The sequence below is a fragment of the Heptranchias perlo genome, chromosome 12 (genome assembly GCF_035084215.1).
Source record: "Heptranchias perlo isolate sHepPer1 chromosome 12, sHepPer1.hap1, whole genome shotgun sequence".
NCBI lineage: Eukaryota > Metazoa > Chordata > Chondrichthyes > Hexanchiformes > Hexanchidae > Heptranchias > Heptranchias perlo.
In genome coordinates this window covers 75,657,604-75,676,342 of record NC_090336.1, presented here as the reverse complement: position 1 = coordinate 75,676,342, position 18,739 = coordinate 75,657,604, and the positions used below count along the sequence as shown (strand labels likewise).

At 54.3% G+C, this 18,739-nt stretch overlaps 1 protein-coding gene across 4 annotated transcripts in view; it reads left to right on the top strand.

The window, feature by feature from the left end:
• The window catches only part of LOC137328102 (NAD-dependent protein deacetylase sirtuin-3-like), a 76,122-nt gene extending 57,772 nt beyond the window's left edge, over window positions 1-18,350 (top strand). For all 4 annotated transcript variants that reach the window (XM_067994282.1, XM_067994283.1, XM_067994284.1 and 1 more), the window contains 2 exons: window positions 11,937-12,056; window positions 17,845-18,350. In XM_067994282.1, the coding sequence (XP_067850383.1) occupies window positions 11,937-11,978 (42 nt within the window). In that variant the 3' untranslated portion in view covers window positions 11,979-12,056; window positions 17,845-18,350. The remainder of the gene's footprint in view (window positions 1-11,936; window positions 12,057-17,844) is intronic.
• Window positions 18,351-18,739: the final 389 nt, after the last annotated feature.

Here is an 18,739-nt window from a genome sequence, read left to right as displayed (position 1 = left end):
TACCGAGAGGGGAGAGGGGCGTACCGAGGGAGGAGAGGAGCGTACCGAGAGGGGGGAGGGGCGTACCAAGAGGGGAGAGGAGCGTACCGAGGGAGGAGAGGAGCGTACCGAGAGGGGGGAGGGGCGTACCGAGAGGGGAGAGGGGCGTACCAAGAGGGGAGAGGAGCGTACCGAGAGGGGAGAGGAGCGTACCGAGAGAGGAGAGGGGCGTACCGAGAGAGGAGAGGAGCGTACCGAGGGAGGAGAGGAGCGTACCGAGAGAGGAGAGGAGCGTACCGAGAGGGGAGAGGAGCGTACCGAGAGAGGAGAGGAGCGTACCGAGAGGGGAGAGGGGTGTACCGAGAGAGGAGAGCAGCGTACCGAGAGGGGAGAGGAGCGTACCGAGAGAGGAGAGGGGCGTACCGAGAGAGGAGAGGAGCGTACCGAGAGGGGAGAGGAGCGTACCGAGAGAGGAGAGGGGCGTACCGAGAGAGGAGAGGAGCGTACCGAGGGAGGAGAGGAGCGTACCGAGAGAGGAGAGGAGCGTACCGAGAGAGGAGAGCAGCGTACCGAGAGGGGAGAGGAGCGTACCGAGAGAGGAGAGGGGCGTACCGAGAGAGGAGAGGAGCGTACCGAGAGGGGAGAGGAGCGTACCGAGAGAGGAGAGGGGCGTACCGAGAGAGGAGAGGAGCGTACCGAGAGGGGAGAGGAGCGTACCGAGAGGGGAGAGGGGCGTACCGAGAGGGGAGAGGGGCGTACCGAGAGCGGAGAGGAGCGTACCGAGAGGGGGAGAGGAGCGTACCGAGAGAGGAGAGGGGCGTACCGAGAGAGGAGAGGAGCGTACCGAGAGGGGAGAGGAGCGTACCGAGAGGGGAGAGGGGCGTACCGAGAGGGGAGAGGAGCGTACCGAGAGGGGGAGAGGAGCGTACCGAGAGAGGAGAGGGGCGTACCGAGAGAGGAGAGGAGCGTACCGAGAGAGGAGAGGGGCGTACCGAGAGGGGAGAGGAGCGTACCGAGAGGGGAGAGGAGCGTACCGAGAGGGGGGAGAGGAGCGTACCGAGAGAGGAGAGGAGCGTACCGAGAGCGGAGAGGAGCGTACCGAGAGGGGAGAGGAGCGTACCGAGAGGGGAGAGGAGCGTACCGAGAGGGGAGAGGGGCGTACCGAGAGAGGAGAGGAGCGTACCGAGAGGGGAGAGGGGCGTACCGAGAGAGGAGAGGAGCGTACCGAGAGAGGAGAGGGGCGTACCGAGAGGGGAGAGGAGCGTACCGAGAGAGGAGAGGAGCGTACCGAGAGAGGAGAGGAGCGTACCGAGAGGGGAGAGGAGCGTACCGAGAGGGGAGAGGAGCGTACCGAGAGGGGAGAGGGGCGTACCGAGAGAGGAGAGGAGCGTACCGAGAGAGGAGAGGGGCGTACCGAGAGGGGAGAGGAGCGTACCGAGAGGGGAGAGGAGCGTACCGAGAGGGGGGAGAGGAGCGTACCGAGAGAGGAGAGGAGCGTACCGAGAGCGGAGAGGGGCGTACCGAGGGGGGAGAGGGGCGTACCGAGAGGGGAGAGGGGCGTACCGAGAGAGGAGAGGGGCGTACCGAGAGAGGAGAGGAGCGTACCGAGAGAGGAGAGGGGCGTACCGAGAGGGGAGAGGGGCGTACCGAGAGAGGAGAGGAGCGTACCGAGAGGGGAGAGGGGCGTACCGAGAGGGGAGAGGAGCGTACCGAGAGAGGAGAGGGGCGTACCGAGAGGGGAGAGGGGCGTACCGAGAGGGGAGAGGAGCGTACCGAGGGAGGAGAGGGGCGTACCGAGAGAGGAGAGGAGAGTACCGAGAGGGGAGAGGGGCGTACCGAGAGAGGAGAGGAGCGTACCGAGGGAGGAGAGGGGCGTACCGAGAGAGGAGAGGAGAGTACCGAGAGGGGAGAGGGGCGTACCGAGAGGGGAGAGGGGCGTACCGAGAGAGGAGAGGAGAGTACCGAGAGGGGAGAGGGGCGAACCGAGGGGGGAGAGGGGCGTACCGAGAGCGGAGAGGAGCGTACCGAGAGGGGAGAGGGGCGTACCGAGAGGGGGGAGGGACGTACCGAGAGGGGAGAGGGTCGTACCGAGAGAGGAGAGGAGCGTACCGAGAGAGGAGAGGAGCGTACCGAGAGGGGGGAGGGGCGTACCGAGAGGGGGGAGGGGCGTACCGAGAGCGGAGAGGAGCGTACCGAGGGAGGGGAGGGGCGTACCGAGAGGGGAGAGGAGCGTACCGAGAGGGGAGAGGGGCGTACCGAGAGGGGAGAGGAGCGTACCGAGAGGGGGGAGGGGCGTACCGAGAGGGGGGAGGGGCGTACCGAGAGGGGAGAGGGGCGTACCGAGAGGGGAGAGGGGCGTACCGAGGGGGGAGAGGAGCGTACCGAGAGGGGAGAGGGGCGTCCCGAGAGCGGAGAGGAGCGTACCGAGAGAGGAGAGGGGCGTACCGAGGGGGGAGAGGGGCGTACCGAGAGGGGAGAGGGGCGCACCTAGAGCGGAGAGGGGCGTACCGAGAGGGGAGAGGGGCGCACCTAGAGCGGAGAGGGGCGTACCGAGAGGGGAGAGGGGCGTACCGAGAGGGGAGAGGGGCGTACCGAGAGGGGAGAGGGGCGCACCGAGAGCGGAGAGGGGCGTACCGAGAGAGGAGAGGGGCGTACCGAGAGGGGAGAGGGGCGTACCGAGAGGGGAGAGGAGCGTACCGAGAGAGGAGAGGGGCGTACCGAGAGAGGAGAGGGGCGCACCGAGAGCGGAGAGGGGCGTACCGAGAGAGGAGAGGGGCGTACCGAGAGAGGAGAGGGGCGTACCGAGAGCGGAGAGGGGCGTACCGAGAGGGGAGAGGGGCGTACCGAGGGGGGAGAGGGGCGTACCGAGAGCGGAGAGGGGCGTACCGAGAGGGGAGAGGGGCGTACCGAGGGAGGAGAGGAGCGTACCGAGGGGGGAGAGGGGCGTACCGAGAGCGGAGAGGGGCGTACCGAGAGAGGAGAGGGGCGTACCGAGAGGGGAGAGGGGCGTACCGAGAGCGGAGAGGGGCGTACCGAGAGAGGAGAGGGGCGTACCGAGGGGGGAGAGGGGCGTACCGAGAGCGGAGAGGGGCGTACCGAGAGAGGAGAGGGGCGTACCGAGAGGGGAGAGGGGCGTACCGAGAGGGGAGAGGGGCGTCCCGAGAGGGGAGAGGAGCGTACCGAGAGAGGAGAGGGGCGTACCGAGAGTGGAGAGGGGCGTACCGAGAGGGGAGAGGGGCGTACGGAGAGAGGAGAGGGGCGTACCGAGGGGGGAGAGGGGCGTACCGAGAGGGGGGAGGGGCGTACCGAGAGGGGAGAGGGGCGTACCGAGAGGGGAGAGGGGCGTACCGAGAGGGGAGAGGAGCGTACCGAGGGGGGAGAGGGGCGTACCGAGGGGGGAGAGGGGCGTACCGAGAGGGGAGAGGGGCGTACCGAGAGGGGAGAGGGGCGTACCGAGAGGGGAGAGGAGCGTACCGAGAGAGGAGAGGGGCGTACCGAGAGGGGAGAGGAGCGTACCGAGGGGGGAGAGGAGCGTACCGAGGGGGGAGAGGGGCGTACCGAGAGGGGAGAGGGACGTACCGAGAGGGGAGAGGGACGTACCGAGGGGGGAGAGGGGCGTACCGAGAGGGGGGAGGAGCGTACCGAGGGGGGAGAGGGGCATACCGAGGGGGGAGAGGAGCGTACCGAGAGGGGAGAGGAGCGTACCGAGGGGGGAGAGGAGCGTACCGAGGGGGGAGAGGAGCGTACCGAGAGGGGAGAGGGGCGTACCGAGAGAGGAGAGGGGCGTACCGAGAGGGGAGAGGGGCGTACCGAGAGGGGAGAGGAGCGTACCGAGGGGGGAGAGGAGCGTACCGAGGGGGGAGAGGGGCGTACCGAGAGGGGAGAGGGACGTACCGAGGGGGGAGAGGGGCGTACCGAGAGGGGAGAGGGGCGTACCGAGAGAGGAGAGGAGAGTACCGAGAGGGGGGAGGAGCGTACCGAGAGGGGAGAGGGGCGTACCGAGGGGGGAGAGGGGCGTACCGAGAGGGGGGAGGGGCGTACCGAGGGGGGAGAGGAGCGTACCGAGGGGGGAGAGGGGCGTACCGAGAGGGGGGAGGGGCGTACCGAGGGGGGAGAGGGGCGTACCGAGGGGGGAGAGGAGCGTACCGAGGGGGGAGAGGGGCGTACCGAGAGGGGAGAGGGGCGTACCGAGAGGGGAGAGGGGCGTACCGAGAGGGGAGAGGGGCGTACCGAGAGAGGAGAGGGGCGTACCGAGAGAGGAGAGGGGCGTACCGAGAGGGGAGAGGGGCGTACCGAGAGGGGAGAGGGGCGTCCCGAGAGGGGAGAGGGGCGTACCGAGAGGGGGGAGGGGCGTACCGAGGGGGGAGAGGGGCGCACCGAGAGCGGAGAGGGGCGTACCGAGAGCGGGGAGGGGCGTACCGAGAGAGGAGAGGAGCGTACCGAGAGGGGGGAGGGGCGTACCGAGAGAGGAGAGGAGCGTACCGAGAGAGGAGAGGAGCGTACCGAGAGGGGAGAGGGGCGTACCGAGAGGGGAGAGGAGCGTACCTAGAGGGGAGAGGGGCGTACCGAGAGGGGAGAGGGGCGTACCGAGAGAGGAGAGGAGCGTACCGAGAGGGGAGAGGGGCGTACCGAGAGGGGAGAGGGGCGTACCGAGAGGGGAGAGGGGCGTACCGAGAGTGGAGAGGGGCGTACCGAGAGGGGAGAGGGGCGTACCGAGAGGGGAGAGGGGCGTCCCGAGAGGGGAGAGGAGCGTACCGAGAGGGGAGAGGGGCGTACCGAGAGGGGAGAGGGGCGTACCGAGAGGGGAGAGGGGCGTACCGAGAGAGGAGAGGAGCGTACCGAGAGGGGGGAGGGGCGTACCGAGAGAGGAGAGGAGCGTACCGAGAGAGGAGAGGAGCGTACCGAGAGGGGAGAGGGGCGTACCGAGAGGGGAGAGGGGCGTACCGAGAGGGGAGAGGGGCGTACCGAGAGAGGAGAGGGGCGTACCGAGAGGGGAGAGGGACGTACCGAGAGGGGAGAGGGGCGTACCGAGAGAGGAGAGGAGCGTACCGAGAGAGGAGAGGAGCGTACCGAGGGGGGAGAGGGGCGTACCGAGGGGGGAGAGGGGCGTACCGAGAGGGGAGAGGGGCGTACCGAGAGGGGAGAGGAGCGTACCGAGAGGGGAGAGGGGCGTACCGAGGGGGGAGAGGGGCGTACCGAGAGAGGAGAGGAGCGTACCGAGAGAGGAGAGGAGCGTACCGAGAGGGGAGAGGGGCGTACCGAGGGGGGAGAGGGGCGTACCGAGGGGGGAGAGGGGCGTACCGAGAGAGGAGAGGAGCGTACCGAGAGAGGAGAGGAGCGTACCGAGAGGGGAGAGGGGCGTACCGAGGGGGGAGAGGGGCGTACCGAGAGAGGAGAGGAGCGTACCGAGAGAGGAGAGGAGCGTACCGAGAGAGGAGAGGGGCGTACCGAGAGAGGAGAGGAGCGTACCGAGAGGGGAGAGGGGCGTACCGAGAGGGGAGAGGGGCGTACCGAGAGGGGAGAGGAGCGTACCGAGAGAGGAGAGGAGCGTACCGAGGGGGGAGAGGGGCGTACCGAGGGGGGAGAGGGGCGTACCGAGAGAGGAGAGGAGCGTACCGAGAGAGGAGAGGAGCGTACCGAGAGGGGAGAGGGGCGTACCGAGAGGGGAGAGGGGCGTACCGAGAGGGGAGAGGAGCGTACCGAGAGAGGAGAGGAGAGTACCGAGAGAGGAGAGGGGCGTACCGAGAGAGGAGAGGGGCGTACCGAGAGGGGAGAGGGGCGTACCGAGAGGGGAGAGGGGCGTACCGAGAGGGGGGAGGGGTGTACCGAGAGGGGGGAGGGGCGTACCGAGAGAGGAGAGGGGCGTACCGAGAGGGGAGAGGGGCGTACCGAGAGAGGAGAGGGGCGTACCGAGAGGGGAGAGGGGCGTACCGAGAGAGGAGAGGGGCGTACCGAGAGGGGAGAGGGGCGTACCGAGAGAGGAGAGGAGCGTACCGAGAGGGGAGAGGGGCGTATCGAGAGGGGAGAGGGGCGCACCGAGAGGGGAGAGGGGCGCACCGAGAGCGGAGAGGGGCGTACCGAGAGAGGAGAGGGGCGTACCGAGAGGGGGGAGGGGCGTACCGAGGGGGGAGAGGGGCGTACCGAGAGAGGAGAGGGGCGTACCGAGAGAGGAGAGGGGCGTACCGAGGGGGGAGAGGGGCGTACCGAGAGAGGAGAGGAGCGTACCGAGAGAGGAGAGGGGCGTACCGAGAGGGGGGAGGGGCGTACCGAGAGGGGAGAGGAGCGTACCGAGAGAGGAGAGGGGCGTACCGAGAGGGGAGAGGGGCGTACCGAGAGAGGAGAGGAGCGTACCGAGAGAGGAGAGGGGCGTACCGAGAGGGGAGAGGGGCGTAACGAGGGGGGAGAGGGGCGTACCGAGAGGGGAGAGGGGCGTACCGAGAGGGGGGAGGGGCGTACCGAGAGAGGAGAGGGGCGTACCGAGGGGGGAGAGGGGCGGACCGAGAGGGGAGAGGGGCGTACCGAGAGGGGGGAGGGGCGTACCGAGAGAGGAGAGGGGCGTACCGAGGGGGGAGAGGGGCGGACCGAGAGGGGAGAGGGGCGTACCGAGAGCGGAGAGGGGCGTACCGAGAGGGGAGAGGAGCGTACCGAGAGGGGAGAGGAGCGTACCGAGAGGGGAGAGGGGCGTACCGAGGGAGGAGAGGGGCATACCGAGGGGGGAGAGGGGCGTACCGAGAGGGGAGAGGAGCGTACCGAGGGGGGAGAGGGGCGTACCGAGAGGGGAGAGGGGCGTACCGAGGGAGGAGAGGGGCGTACCGAGAGGGGAGAGGGGCGTACCGAGGGCGGGGGTGAACGTACCGAGGGCGGGGAGGGGCGTACCGAGGGGGGAGAGGGGCGTACCGAGGGCGGGGGTGAACGTACCGAGGGGGGAGAGGGGCGTACCGAGGGCGGGGGTGAACGTACCGAGGGGGGAGAGGGGCGTACCGAGGGCGGGGGTGAACGTACCGAGGGCGGGGGTGAACGTACCGAGGGGGGAGAGGGGCGTACCGAGGGCGGGGGTGAACGTACCGAGAGGGGGTCACAGCAACAACGAAACCAAACTGCCGTGTGAGGTCACGGGTCAGGCAGGTCGGTGGTTGGTGGGGAGAATCTCTCCTGTTTTATTCTTTCTTCGGGCTGTGGGCTCAGTAACTTCGAGCATAAAACGAAGTTTTTTTTTTAAGAAACTAAACTTAATTTCGTAGTATTTTTTAGTGAATCAAGGTCCCGAGTGTAATTAACATTCTCTAAATTAAGAGTAATTTAAAGGAGTAAACTCCTTAAAGGGAGTAACTAACAATCTTAATCTAAGGCAAGTCATGGCAGCACAGCTCGCACCCGTGATCTGCTCCTCCTGCACTATGTGGGAAATCACGGACACTACCAGTGTCCCTGGCGACCATGTGTGCAGGAAGTGTGTCCAGCTGCAGCTACTGGCTAACCGCATTTCGGAACTGGAGCTGCGGGTGGATTCACTGTGGAGCATCCGCGATGCTGAGACTATCGTGGATAGCACGTTCAGTGAAGTGGTCACACCGCAGGTAAAGATTACGCAGGCAGAAAGGAAATGGGTGACCGCCAGGCAGAGTAAAAGGACGAGGCAGGTAGAGCAGGAGTCCCCTGGGGCCATCTCCCTCTCAAACAGATATTCTGCTTTGGATACTGTTGGGGGAGATGGCTTATCAGGGGAATGCAGCAAGAGCCAGGTTCGGGGCAGCACGGGTGGCTCTGCTGCACAGGAGGGGAGGAAGAAGAGTGGCAGGGCTATAGTGATAGGGGATTCAATTGTAAGGGGAACAGATAGGTGTTTCTGCGGCCGCAAACATGACTCCAGGATGGTATGTTGCCTCCCTGGTGCTAGGGTCAGGGATGTCATGGAGCGGCTGCAGGGCATTCTGGAGGGGGGAGGGTGAACAGCCAGAGGTCGTGGTCCATATCGGTACCAACGACATCGGTAAAAAAAGGGATGAGGTCCTGCAAGGCGAATTTAAGGAGTTAGAAGATAAATTAAAAAGCAGGACCTCTCAGGTAGTGATCTCAGGATTACTCCCAGTGCCACGTGCGAGCGAGAGCAGAAATAGGAGAATAGACAGGATGAATGCGTGGCTTGAGAGATGGTGTAGGAGGGAGGGGTTTAAATTCCTGAGGCATTGGGACCGATTCTGGGAAAGGCGGGACCTGTACAAGCTGGACGGGTTGCACCCGAGCAGAACTGGGACCAATATCCTCGAGGGGGCATTTGCTAGTTGTGTTGGGGAGGGTTTAAACTAGTATGGCAGGGGGATGGGAACCAAAGGGCAGGTACAGATAGGACAAATTCAGACCAGGAAACAGGAAGTAGAAAAGCAGTTAGTGACATAGTTAGCGACTCAGAAAGGCAAAAGAAACAAAGGTTAAATAGTGTTCAGCACAGGAATTTGATGGGGTTAAAGGGGATATACTGCAATGCAAGGAGTATTACAAACAAAGCAGATGAGCTAAGGGCACAGATAGACACATGGCAGCTTGATATCATTGCTATAACGGAAACCTGGCTTAAAGAGGGGGATAATTGGCAGCTCAATATCCCTGGATATAGAGTTTTCAGGCAGGATAGAGTGGGTGATAAAAAAGGAGGGGGGGTAGCATTATTGGTTAAAGAATCAATTCCAGTTGTGAGAAGGGATGATCTGCTAAATGGATCATCAATCAAGGCCATATGGGTTGAGCTAAGAAATAAAAAAGGGGCAGTCTCACTACCAGGAGTGAACTATAGACCCCCGAATAGCGAAAGGGAGATAGAAGAACAAATATGTAGGCAAATTTCTGAGTGCAAAAATAAGAGGGCAATAATAATAGGGGACTTCAACTACCCGAACATCAACTGGGATTCAAACAGTGTGAGGGGCACAGAGGGCGCAAAATTCTTGATCGGTGTCCAGGAGAACTTTTTTAGCCAGTACGTGACCAGCCCAACAAGAGGGGATGCAATTCTAGATTTAGTCCTGGGAAATGAAGATGGGCAAGTGGGTGAAGTGACAGTGGGTGACCATATTGGGGAGAGTGACCACAATTCAGTTAGTTTTAGCATTATTATGGAAAAGGACAGAGTTAAATCAGGAGTAAACGTTTTAAATTGGGAGAAGGCAAATTTTACAGAACCAAGAGGTGATTTGGCAGAAGTGGACTGGACACAACTACTTGAGGAGAAATCAGTGGCAAGCCAGTGGGAGGCACTAAAAAGTGAAATTCTACGGGTACAATGCAGACACATCCCCTCAAAGAAAAAGGGTGGCACTGCCAAATTTAGAGCCCCCTGGTTGTCCAGAAGTGTACGGGGCAAGATAAAGCAGAAAAAGAAAGCTTATGACTGTCACAGAAAACTAAACACTGCAGAAAGCCTAGAGGAGTATAGAAAGTACAGGGATGATGTAAAAAAGGAAATAAGGAAAGCAAAGAGAGGGCATGAAAAAATATTAGCTGGTAAGATTAAAGAAAACCCAAAGATGTTTTGTCAGTACATTAAGAACAAGAGGATAGCTAAGGAAAAGGTGGGACCTATCAGGATGATAAGGGTAACTTGTGTGTAGAAGCAGAGGATGTGGGTAGGGTTTTAAATTAATATTTTGTCTCCGTATTCACAAAGGAAAGGGATGATCCAGACGTAGTAGTTAAAGAGGAGAGGTGTGAAATATTGGATAAGTAAACATAACGAGAGAGGAAGTACTAGAGGGACTGGAATCCTTGAAAGTTGATAAGTCACCAGGGCCGGATGGATTGTTTCCTGGGCTATTGAAGGAAGCCAGGGAGGAAATAGCGGATGCTCTGAGGATCATTTTCCAATCCTCACTAGATACAGGGGCGGTACCGGAGGACTGGAAGACTGCAAACGTAGTACCATTGTTTAAAAAGGGTACGAGGGAAAGGCCGATCAATTATAGGCCGGTCAGTCTTACCTCGGTGGTGGGCAAACTATTAGAATCAATACTGAGAGATAGGATAAACTGTCACTTGGAATGGCATGGTTTAATCAGGGATAGTCAGCATGGATTTGTTCAGGGAAGGTCATGCCTTACAAATCTGATTGAATTCTTTGAGGAAGTGACAAGGAGGATTGATGAGGGTAGTGCAGTGGATGTTGTCTACATGGATTTTAGTAAGGCATTTGACAAGGTCCCACATGGCAGACTGGTCAGAAAGGTAAAAGCCCATGGGATACAGGGAAATGTGGCAAATTGGATCCAAAATTGGCTCAGTAACAGGAAACAAAGGGTAAAAGTCGATGGATGTCTTTGCGAATGGAAATCCGTTTCCAGGAATGTGCCACAGGGCTCAGTGTTGGGTCCCTTGCTGTTTGTGGTATATATTAATGATTTGGACTTGAATGTAGGGGGCATGATTGGCAAATTTGCAGACGACACAAAAATTGGCCGTGTAGTTGATAGTGAAGAGGATAGCTGTAGACTCCAAGATTCCGGGAGTGTGTACGTGATGGTTTTCTAGACCAATACGTTGAGGAACCAACTAGAGAACAGGCGATCCTAGACTGGGTATTGTGCAATGAGAAAGGATTAATTAACAATCTTGCTGTGCGGGATCCCTTAGGGAAGAGCGACCATAACATGATAGAATTCCTCATTAAGATGGAGAGTGAAGTAGTCGAATCCGAAACTAGGGTCCTGAATCTAAATAAAGGAAATTACGAAAGTATGAGGTGCGAGTTGGCGATGATAGATTGGGGAACTTTACTAAAAGGGATGACGGTGGATAGGCAATGGCTAATATTTAAAGAACGTGTGCAGGAATTACAACAATTATTCATTCCTGTCTGGCGCAAAAATAAAACAGGACAGGTAGCTCAACCGTGGCTTACAAAAGAAATTAGGGATAGTATTAGATCCAAAGAGGAGACATATAAAATTGCCAGAAAAAGCGACAAGCCTGAGGATTGGGAGCAGTTCAGAATTCAGCAAAGGAGGACAAAGAGATTGATTAAGAGGGAAAAATAGAGTATGAGAGTAAACTAGCAGGGAACATAAAAACTGACTGTAAAAGCTTCTATAAATATGTCAAGAGAAAAATATTAGTGAAGACAAATGTAGGTCCCTTACAGTCAGAAATGGGGGAAATTATAATGGGGAACAAAGAAATGGCAGAACAAGTAAACACATACTTTGGTTCTGTCTTCACAAAGGACACAAATAACCTCCCGGAAATGTTCGGGAACCAAGGGTCCAGTGAGAGGGAGGAACTGAAGGAAATCAGTATTCGTAAAAATAGTGCGAGGGAAATTAATGGGGCTAAATCATAGAATCATAGAAGTTTACAACATGGAAACAGGCCCTTCGGCCCAACATGTCCATGTCGCCCAGTTTATACCACTAAGCTAGACCCAATTGTCTGCACTTGGCCCATATCCCTCTATGCCCTAGAGTTGATGAGAGGTGATCTCATCGAAACATATAAAATTCTAACAGGACCAGACAGACTAGATGCAGGGAGGATGTTCCCGATGGCTGGGGAGTCCAGAACCAGGGGTCACAGTCTCAGGATACGGGGAATGCCATTCAGAACCGAGATGAGGAGAACTTTTCTGTTTCGTGAAACGTTGCTGCCCACAGAATCTTGACAACAGTTTCTGTTTTATTTAAGTGAGAGGATTTGGTAAAATCAGCTTTTTTACAATGTTTCTTGGGGATCTGAGAGGCAGGAGAGAGATTGACTGTGGGGTCAGTCGGAGAGAAGATTGTGAGCATAGCCACAGAATGTAGCAGGGAATCCCAGTCCATGGGAAATACAGTCAGTGTCAGTGCCACACGTCTGACTGGGCGCAGACAGTGGGCGCAGACAGTGGGCGCAGACACTTGGCGCAGACACTTGGCGCAGACAGTGGGCGCAGACACTGACTGACTCGGTGTTTAAAATCTGCTTTCTTTCCACAGCTGCAGATTAAGGAGAAGGATGAGGGGTCCAACACCCAGTGACTGCCTGGGAACTACATTCTCTCACATGTTTTCTGTGTTTGAAATGATATTAATGTAATTTTGAAGCCATTGTTACGAGTAAGTATTCATAACTTGGAAAAACAAAATAAACTTTTAGATTTCACACCACATTTCAGAAAACATCTACCATTTTGGTTTTTGTCGAGGTTAATGACGTCCCTCACTGAGATAAGGGATAAGGAGCCGAGGCAGGTAAATGGGGTTAAGATACAGATCAGCCATGATCTAATTGAACGGTGGAACAGGCTCGAGGGGCTGAATGGCCTCCCTCCTGTTCCTATGTCAGGAATACTCGTGCATCGATTGACCTTGCTGCAGTGGGTAACTGTGCAAGTGCTGCTACTGGGCACTGCTCCCTGTAACTCATCACATGTTAAATTATTGCACGCAGAGGCCGCTCCGTAGAGTCATGAACTCCTTCCGCTTCAAGTGGGTTTTTTATTCATTCTCGGGACGTGGACGTCACTGGCAAGGCCGGCCTTTACTACCCATCCCCTGGGAAGGTGATGAGCCTTCTTGCAGCTGCCTTCTGGGCCGCTTCAGAGTCAACCATGTTGGTGTGGGACTAGAACCAGTCCAGACCAGCAGGTTTCCTGCTCTAAAGGACAGTCGTGAACCAGTTGGGTTTTTACGACAATCCGACAGCTTCATGGTCACTTTTACTGGTATAGATTTTTAAACTGAATTTAAATTCCCAAACTGCCCTGGTGAGATTTGAACTCGTGATCTACTGGATCGTTAGTCGAGTGACATCAGTGAAGGCGATCCCCTGTGCTGCTGTGGGTGGAGTTAAACTGTTTAGTCGTCTTTTTCTAACTTAGTTTCCAAGTTTTTAAATAATTTATCAAGCCGACATTGTCACTGATTTATCCTCTCGGTGTGAATCTGTACAAATACCGAGAGTCAAAGGTGACTCTGACCAGTGACCATCCTGTACTCTTACTGATAGGAGTCTGTGTTCAGGAGCACAGTTGCGATAAGAACATAAGAAATAGGAGCAGGAGTAGGCCGTTCGGCCCCTCGAGCCTGCTCCGCCATTCAATCAGATCATGGCTGATCTTTGACCTCAACTCCACTTTCCCGCCAGATCCCCATATCCCTTGATTCCCCCAGAGTCCAAAAATCTATCGATCTCAGTCTTGAATATATTCGTAAACAATTTTACAACACCAAGTTATAGTCCAGCAATTTTATTTTAAATTCACAAGCTTTCGGAGATTTTCTCCTTCCTCAGGCAAATGTTTCAAGATCTCCTTGAAGCCTACGCATTTATACATATTGAACAATAATACATGGTGTTTACAGACTGCCCCTGCAACTGCCCGTTGCCAAGGCAATCACCGTGTTCAGACAGAGAGGTGTTACCTGCAGAACCTCCGAATACACATTCAACAAAAAAACAAACAGGGAAAAAAAACAGAGAAAAAAAAACACAGAGAGAGGCAGAAACATCCGGAAGGCAGAGAGAGCCAGCAAATGACCCATTATATTAAAAACAGATAACATTTGTTCGCTGGTGGGGTAACGTGTAGCGTGACATGAACCCAAGATCCCGGTTGAGGCCGTCCTCATGGGTGCGGAACTTGGCTATCAATTTCTGCTCGACGATTTTGCGTTGTCGTGTGTCTCGAAGGCCGCCTTGGAGTACGCTTACCCGAAGGTCGGTGGATGAATGTCCATGACTGCTGAAGTGTTCCCCGACTGGGAGGGAACCCTCCTGTTTGGCGATTGTTGCGCGGTGTCCGTTCATCCGTTGTCGCAGCGTCTGCATGGTCTCGCCAATGTACCATGCTCTGGGGCATCCTTTCCTGCAACGTATGAGGTAGACAACGTTGGCTGAGTCACAGGAGTATGAACCATGCACCTGGTGGGTGGTGTCATCTCGTGTGATGGTGGTATCTGTGTCGATGATCTGGCATGTCTTGCAGAGGTTACCGTGGCAGGGTTGTGTGGCGTCGTGGACGCTGTTCTCTTGAAAGCTAGGTAGTTTGCTGCGAACGATGGTCTGTTTGAGGTTGGGTGGCTGTTTAAAGGCGAGTAGTGGAGGTGTGGGGATGGCCATAGCGAGGTGTTTGTCCTCATTGATGACATGTTGAAGGCTGCGGAGAACATGGCGTAGTTTCTCCGCTCCGGGGAAGTACTGGACGACAAAGGGTACTCTGTTGGTTGCGTCCCGTGTTAGTCTCCTGGGGAGGTCTATGCGATTTTTTGCTGTGGCCCGTCGGAACTGTCGATCGATGAGTCGAGCGTCATATCCCGTTCTTACTAGGGCGTCTTTCAGCGTCTGTAGGTGTCCATCGCGTTCCTCCTCGTCTGAGCAGACCCTGTGTATTCGCAGGGCCTGTCCATAGGGGATGGCCTCTTTGACGTGGTTAGGGTGGAAGCTGGAAAAGTGGAGCATCGTGAGGTTGTCCGTGGGCTTGCGGTAGAGTGAGGTGCTGAGGTGCCCGTCTTTGATGGAGATTCGTGTGTCCAAGAAAGAAACTGATTCTGAGGAGTAGTCCATGGTGAGCTTGATGGTGGGATGGAACTTGTTGATGTTATCGTGTAGTCTCTTTAGTGATTCCTTGCCGTGGGTCCATAGAAAGGCGTAGGCTTCAAGGAGATCTTGAAACATTTGCCTGAGGAAGGAGAAAATCTCCGAAAGCTTGTGAATTTAAAATAAAATTGCTGGACTATAACTTGGTGTTGTAAAATTGTTTACAATTGTCAACCCCAGTCCATCACCGGCATCTCCACATCTTGAATATATTCAATGACTGAGCATCCACAGTCCTCTGGGGTAGAGAATTCCAAAGATTCACAACCCTCAGAGAGAAGAAATTTTTCCTCATCTCAGTCTTAAATGGCCAACCCCTTATCCTGAGACTATGCCCCCTAGTTCTAGACTCTCCAGCCAGAGGAAACGGCCTCTCAACATCTACCCTGTCAAGCCCCCTCAGAATCTTATACGTTTCATTGAGATCACCTCTCATTCTTCTAAACTCGAGAATATAGGTCCATTCTACTCAATCTCTCCTCATAGGACAACCCTCTCATCCCAGGAATCAATCTAATGAACCTTCGTTGCAGTGTCTGTAAGGCAAGTATATGCTTCCTTAGATAAGGAGACCAAAACTGTACACAGTACTCCAGGTGTGGTCTCACAAGAGCCCTGCACAATTGCAGCAAGACTTCCTTACTCTTGTACTCCAACCCCCTTGCAATAAAGGCCAACATACCATTTGCCTTCCTAATTGCTTGGTGTATCAGCATGTTAACTTTCTGTGATTCATGTACGAGGACACCCAAATCTCTCTGAACACCACGTTTCTTAGTCTCTCGCCATTTAAAAAAAATTGTTTTTCTATTCTTCCTACCAAAGTGAATAACCTCACATTTCCCCACATTATACTCCATCTGCCACCTTCTTGCCCATTCACTTAACCTGTCTATATCCCTTTCCAGACTCTTTGTGTCCTCCTCACAGCTTACTTTCCCACCAAGCTTTGTATCGTCAGCAAACTTGGATACATTACACTCGGTCCCTTCATCTAAGTCATTAATATAGATTGTAAATAGCTGAGGCCCAAGCACTGATCCTTGCGGTACCCCACTAGTTACAGCCTGCCAACCTGAAAATGACCCGTTTATCCCTACTCTCTGTTTTCTGTACGTTAACCAATCCTCTATCCATGCTAATATATTACTCCCAATCCCATGAGCCCTTACCTTGTGTAACAATCTTTTATGTGGCACCTTATCGAATGCCTTTTGAAAATCCAAATATACTCCATCCACTGGTTCCCCTTTATCTACCCTGCTGGTTACACCCTCAAAAAACTCTAATAAATTTGTCAAACACGATTTCTCTTTCATAAAACCATGTTGACTCTGCCTCATCATATTATGATTTTCTAAGTGCCCTGTTACCACTTCCTTAATAATGGATTCCAGCATTTTCCCGACGACTGATGTCAGGCTAACTGGCCTGTAGTTCCCTGTTTTCCCTCTCCCTCCTTTCTTGAATAGCAGTGTTACATTTGCCACCTTTCAATCCACGGGGACCGCTCCAGAATCTAGGGAATTCTGGAAAATCACAACCAATGCATCCACTATCTCTGCAGCCACCTCTTTTAGAACCCTGGGATGTCGGTCATCAGGTCCAGAGGATTTATTGGCTTTTAGTCCCATTAGTTTCTCTAATACTTTTTCTTCACTAATCTTAATTACCTAATTAATTAATTTCCTCACTCTCATTAGCCCCTTGGTTCCCCACTATTTCTGGTATGTTTTTTGTGTCTTCTACTGTGAAGACAGATACAAAATATTTGTTTAACGTCTCTGCCATTTCCTGATTCCCCATTATAATTTCTTCTGTTTCTGCCTTTAAGGGACCAACGTTTATTTTTGCTATTCTCTTCCTTTTTACATACTTGTAGAAGCTCTTACAATCCGTCCTTATATTTTTTGCTAGTTTATTTTCATATTCAATTTTCTCCCGCTTTGTCAATTTCCTGGTCATCCTTTGCTTATGTCTAAAACCCTCCCAATTCTCAGGCTTACCACTCTTTTTGGCCACACTGTAAGTGTCTTCTTTTAATCTGATACTATCCTTAACTTCTCTGTTAGTCACGGTTGGATCACTTTTCCCGTGGAGTTTTTATTCCTCAAGGGAATGTATGTTCGTTGAGAATTATGAATTATGTCTTTAATGTTTGGCTGTTAACCTGGCCTGTGTGTGTGAGGCCCCTGCTCAAGGTCTGTCCGTGGGGAGGTCCAATAAATGGACAGACCGAGCTGCTGCTAAGATTGTTGAGGGCAATCATAGAATCATAGAATCATAGAAGTTACAACATGGAAACAGGCCCTTCGGCCCAACATGTCCATGTCGCCCAGTTTATACCACTAAGCTAGTCCCAATTGCCTGCACTTGGCCCATATCCCTCTATACCCATCTTACCCATGTAACTGTCCAAATGCTTTTTAAAAGACAAAATTGTACCCGCCTCTACTACTGCCTCTGGCAGCTCGTTCCAGACACTCACCACCCTTTGAGTGAAAAAATTGCCCCTCTGGACCCTTTTGTATCTCTCCCCTCTCACCTTAAATCTGTGTCCCCTCGTTATAGACTCCCCGACCTTTGGGAAAAGATTTTGACTATCGACCTTATCTATGCCCCTCATTATTTTATAGACTTCTATAAGATCACCCCTTAACCTCCTACTCTCCAGGGAAAAAAGTCCCAGTCTGTCTAACCTCTCCCTGTAAGTCAAACCATCAAGTCCCGGTAGCATCCTAGTAAATCTTTTCTGCACTCTTTCTAGTTTAATAATATCCTTTCTATAATAGGGTGACCAGAACTGTACACAGTATTCCAAGTGTGGCCTCACCAATGCCCTGTACAACTTCAACAAGACATCCCAACTCCTGTATTCAATGTTCTGACCAATGAAACCAAGCATGCTGAATGCCTTCTTCACCACCCTATCCACCTGTGACTCCACTTTCAAGGAGCTATGAACCTGTGCTCCTAGATCTCTTTGTTCTATAACTCTCCCCAACGCCCTACCATTAACGGAGTAGGTCCTGGCCCGATTCGATCTACCAAAATGCATCACCTCACATTTATCTAAATTAAACTCCATCTGCCATTCATCGGCCCACTGGCAATTGTAACTGCAGGTAAATTTCAGGCTCCAGGTCAATGATAGGATTTCTTCTTTTAAAAAAAGATTGTCTTGTATCTGAATCAGAGTGGTGTCCAGAGTACCTGGTGTGAGATACGACTTTCCATATTTAATGGTAGATTTTAATCATAGTTAATAGATTTTAACCATTTTCCTTATTGATTTTTTTCCCCTAGATCCGGCTTCTCGCCCACAGGAATCGTACAGGAATCGTCTGCATCTGGATTTTCAAAAGACAAGCGGAGACTTTATGGGACTCCATGAGCCGTGGCCCAAACTTTGAAAGTTTGAGCGAGGCAGGATATGTTACCCTGTGTCAGAGGGCCTTCTCTCTGGGGCTTCAGCCTCAAGACAAATTGAAAAATAAATGTGTAAAATAAACCATCAGATTTCCTCTGATTAGCCCGTGGATGAATTTTTGAATGAATTTCACATTTTTGGTCTAATTTCTATTTGTATACAGTTAATAGTTTTCAGGATCACGGACTGTTCGTAGCTGAAACATCGCAGACCGGGTATTTAATCTATCGGATTTAAACTTGGGGTCTCGGGTTTGCAAGGAGATTCTGGGAGGTCCCCGAGTTCCCCGAGTTCCCCAGTCTTTAGCCGTGGGTCCTCTCTGTATTTTTCAACATTGTTGTTGTTGCTTTATTCTCAGAATAAACATTTTCTACAAAGAGTCCACATTGGGTCATTATCACATCTTCAGATATTAGAACAGGGGGTCTCGGGGAGAGTGTCAATATCGACAGGGGGTCTCGGGGAGAGTGTGAATATCAACAGGGGGTCTCGGGGAGTGTGTCAATATCGACAGGGGGTCCTGGGGAGAGTGTCAATATCGACAGGGGGTCCCGGGGAGAGTGTGTCAATATCCACAGGGGGGTCACGGGGAGAGTGTGACTATCGACAGGGGGTCTCGGGGAGAGTGTGACTATCGACAGGGGGTCTCGGGGAGAGTGTGACTATCGACAGGGGGTCTCTGGGAGTGTGTGAATATCGACAGGGGGTCCCGGGGAGAGTGTGACTATCGACAGGGGGTCTCGGGGAGAGTGTCAATATCGACAGGGGGTC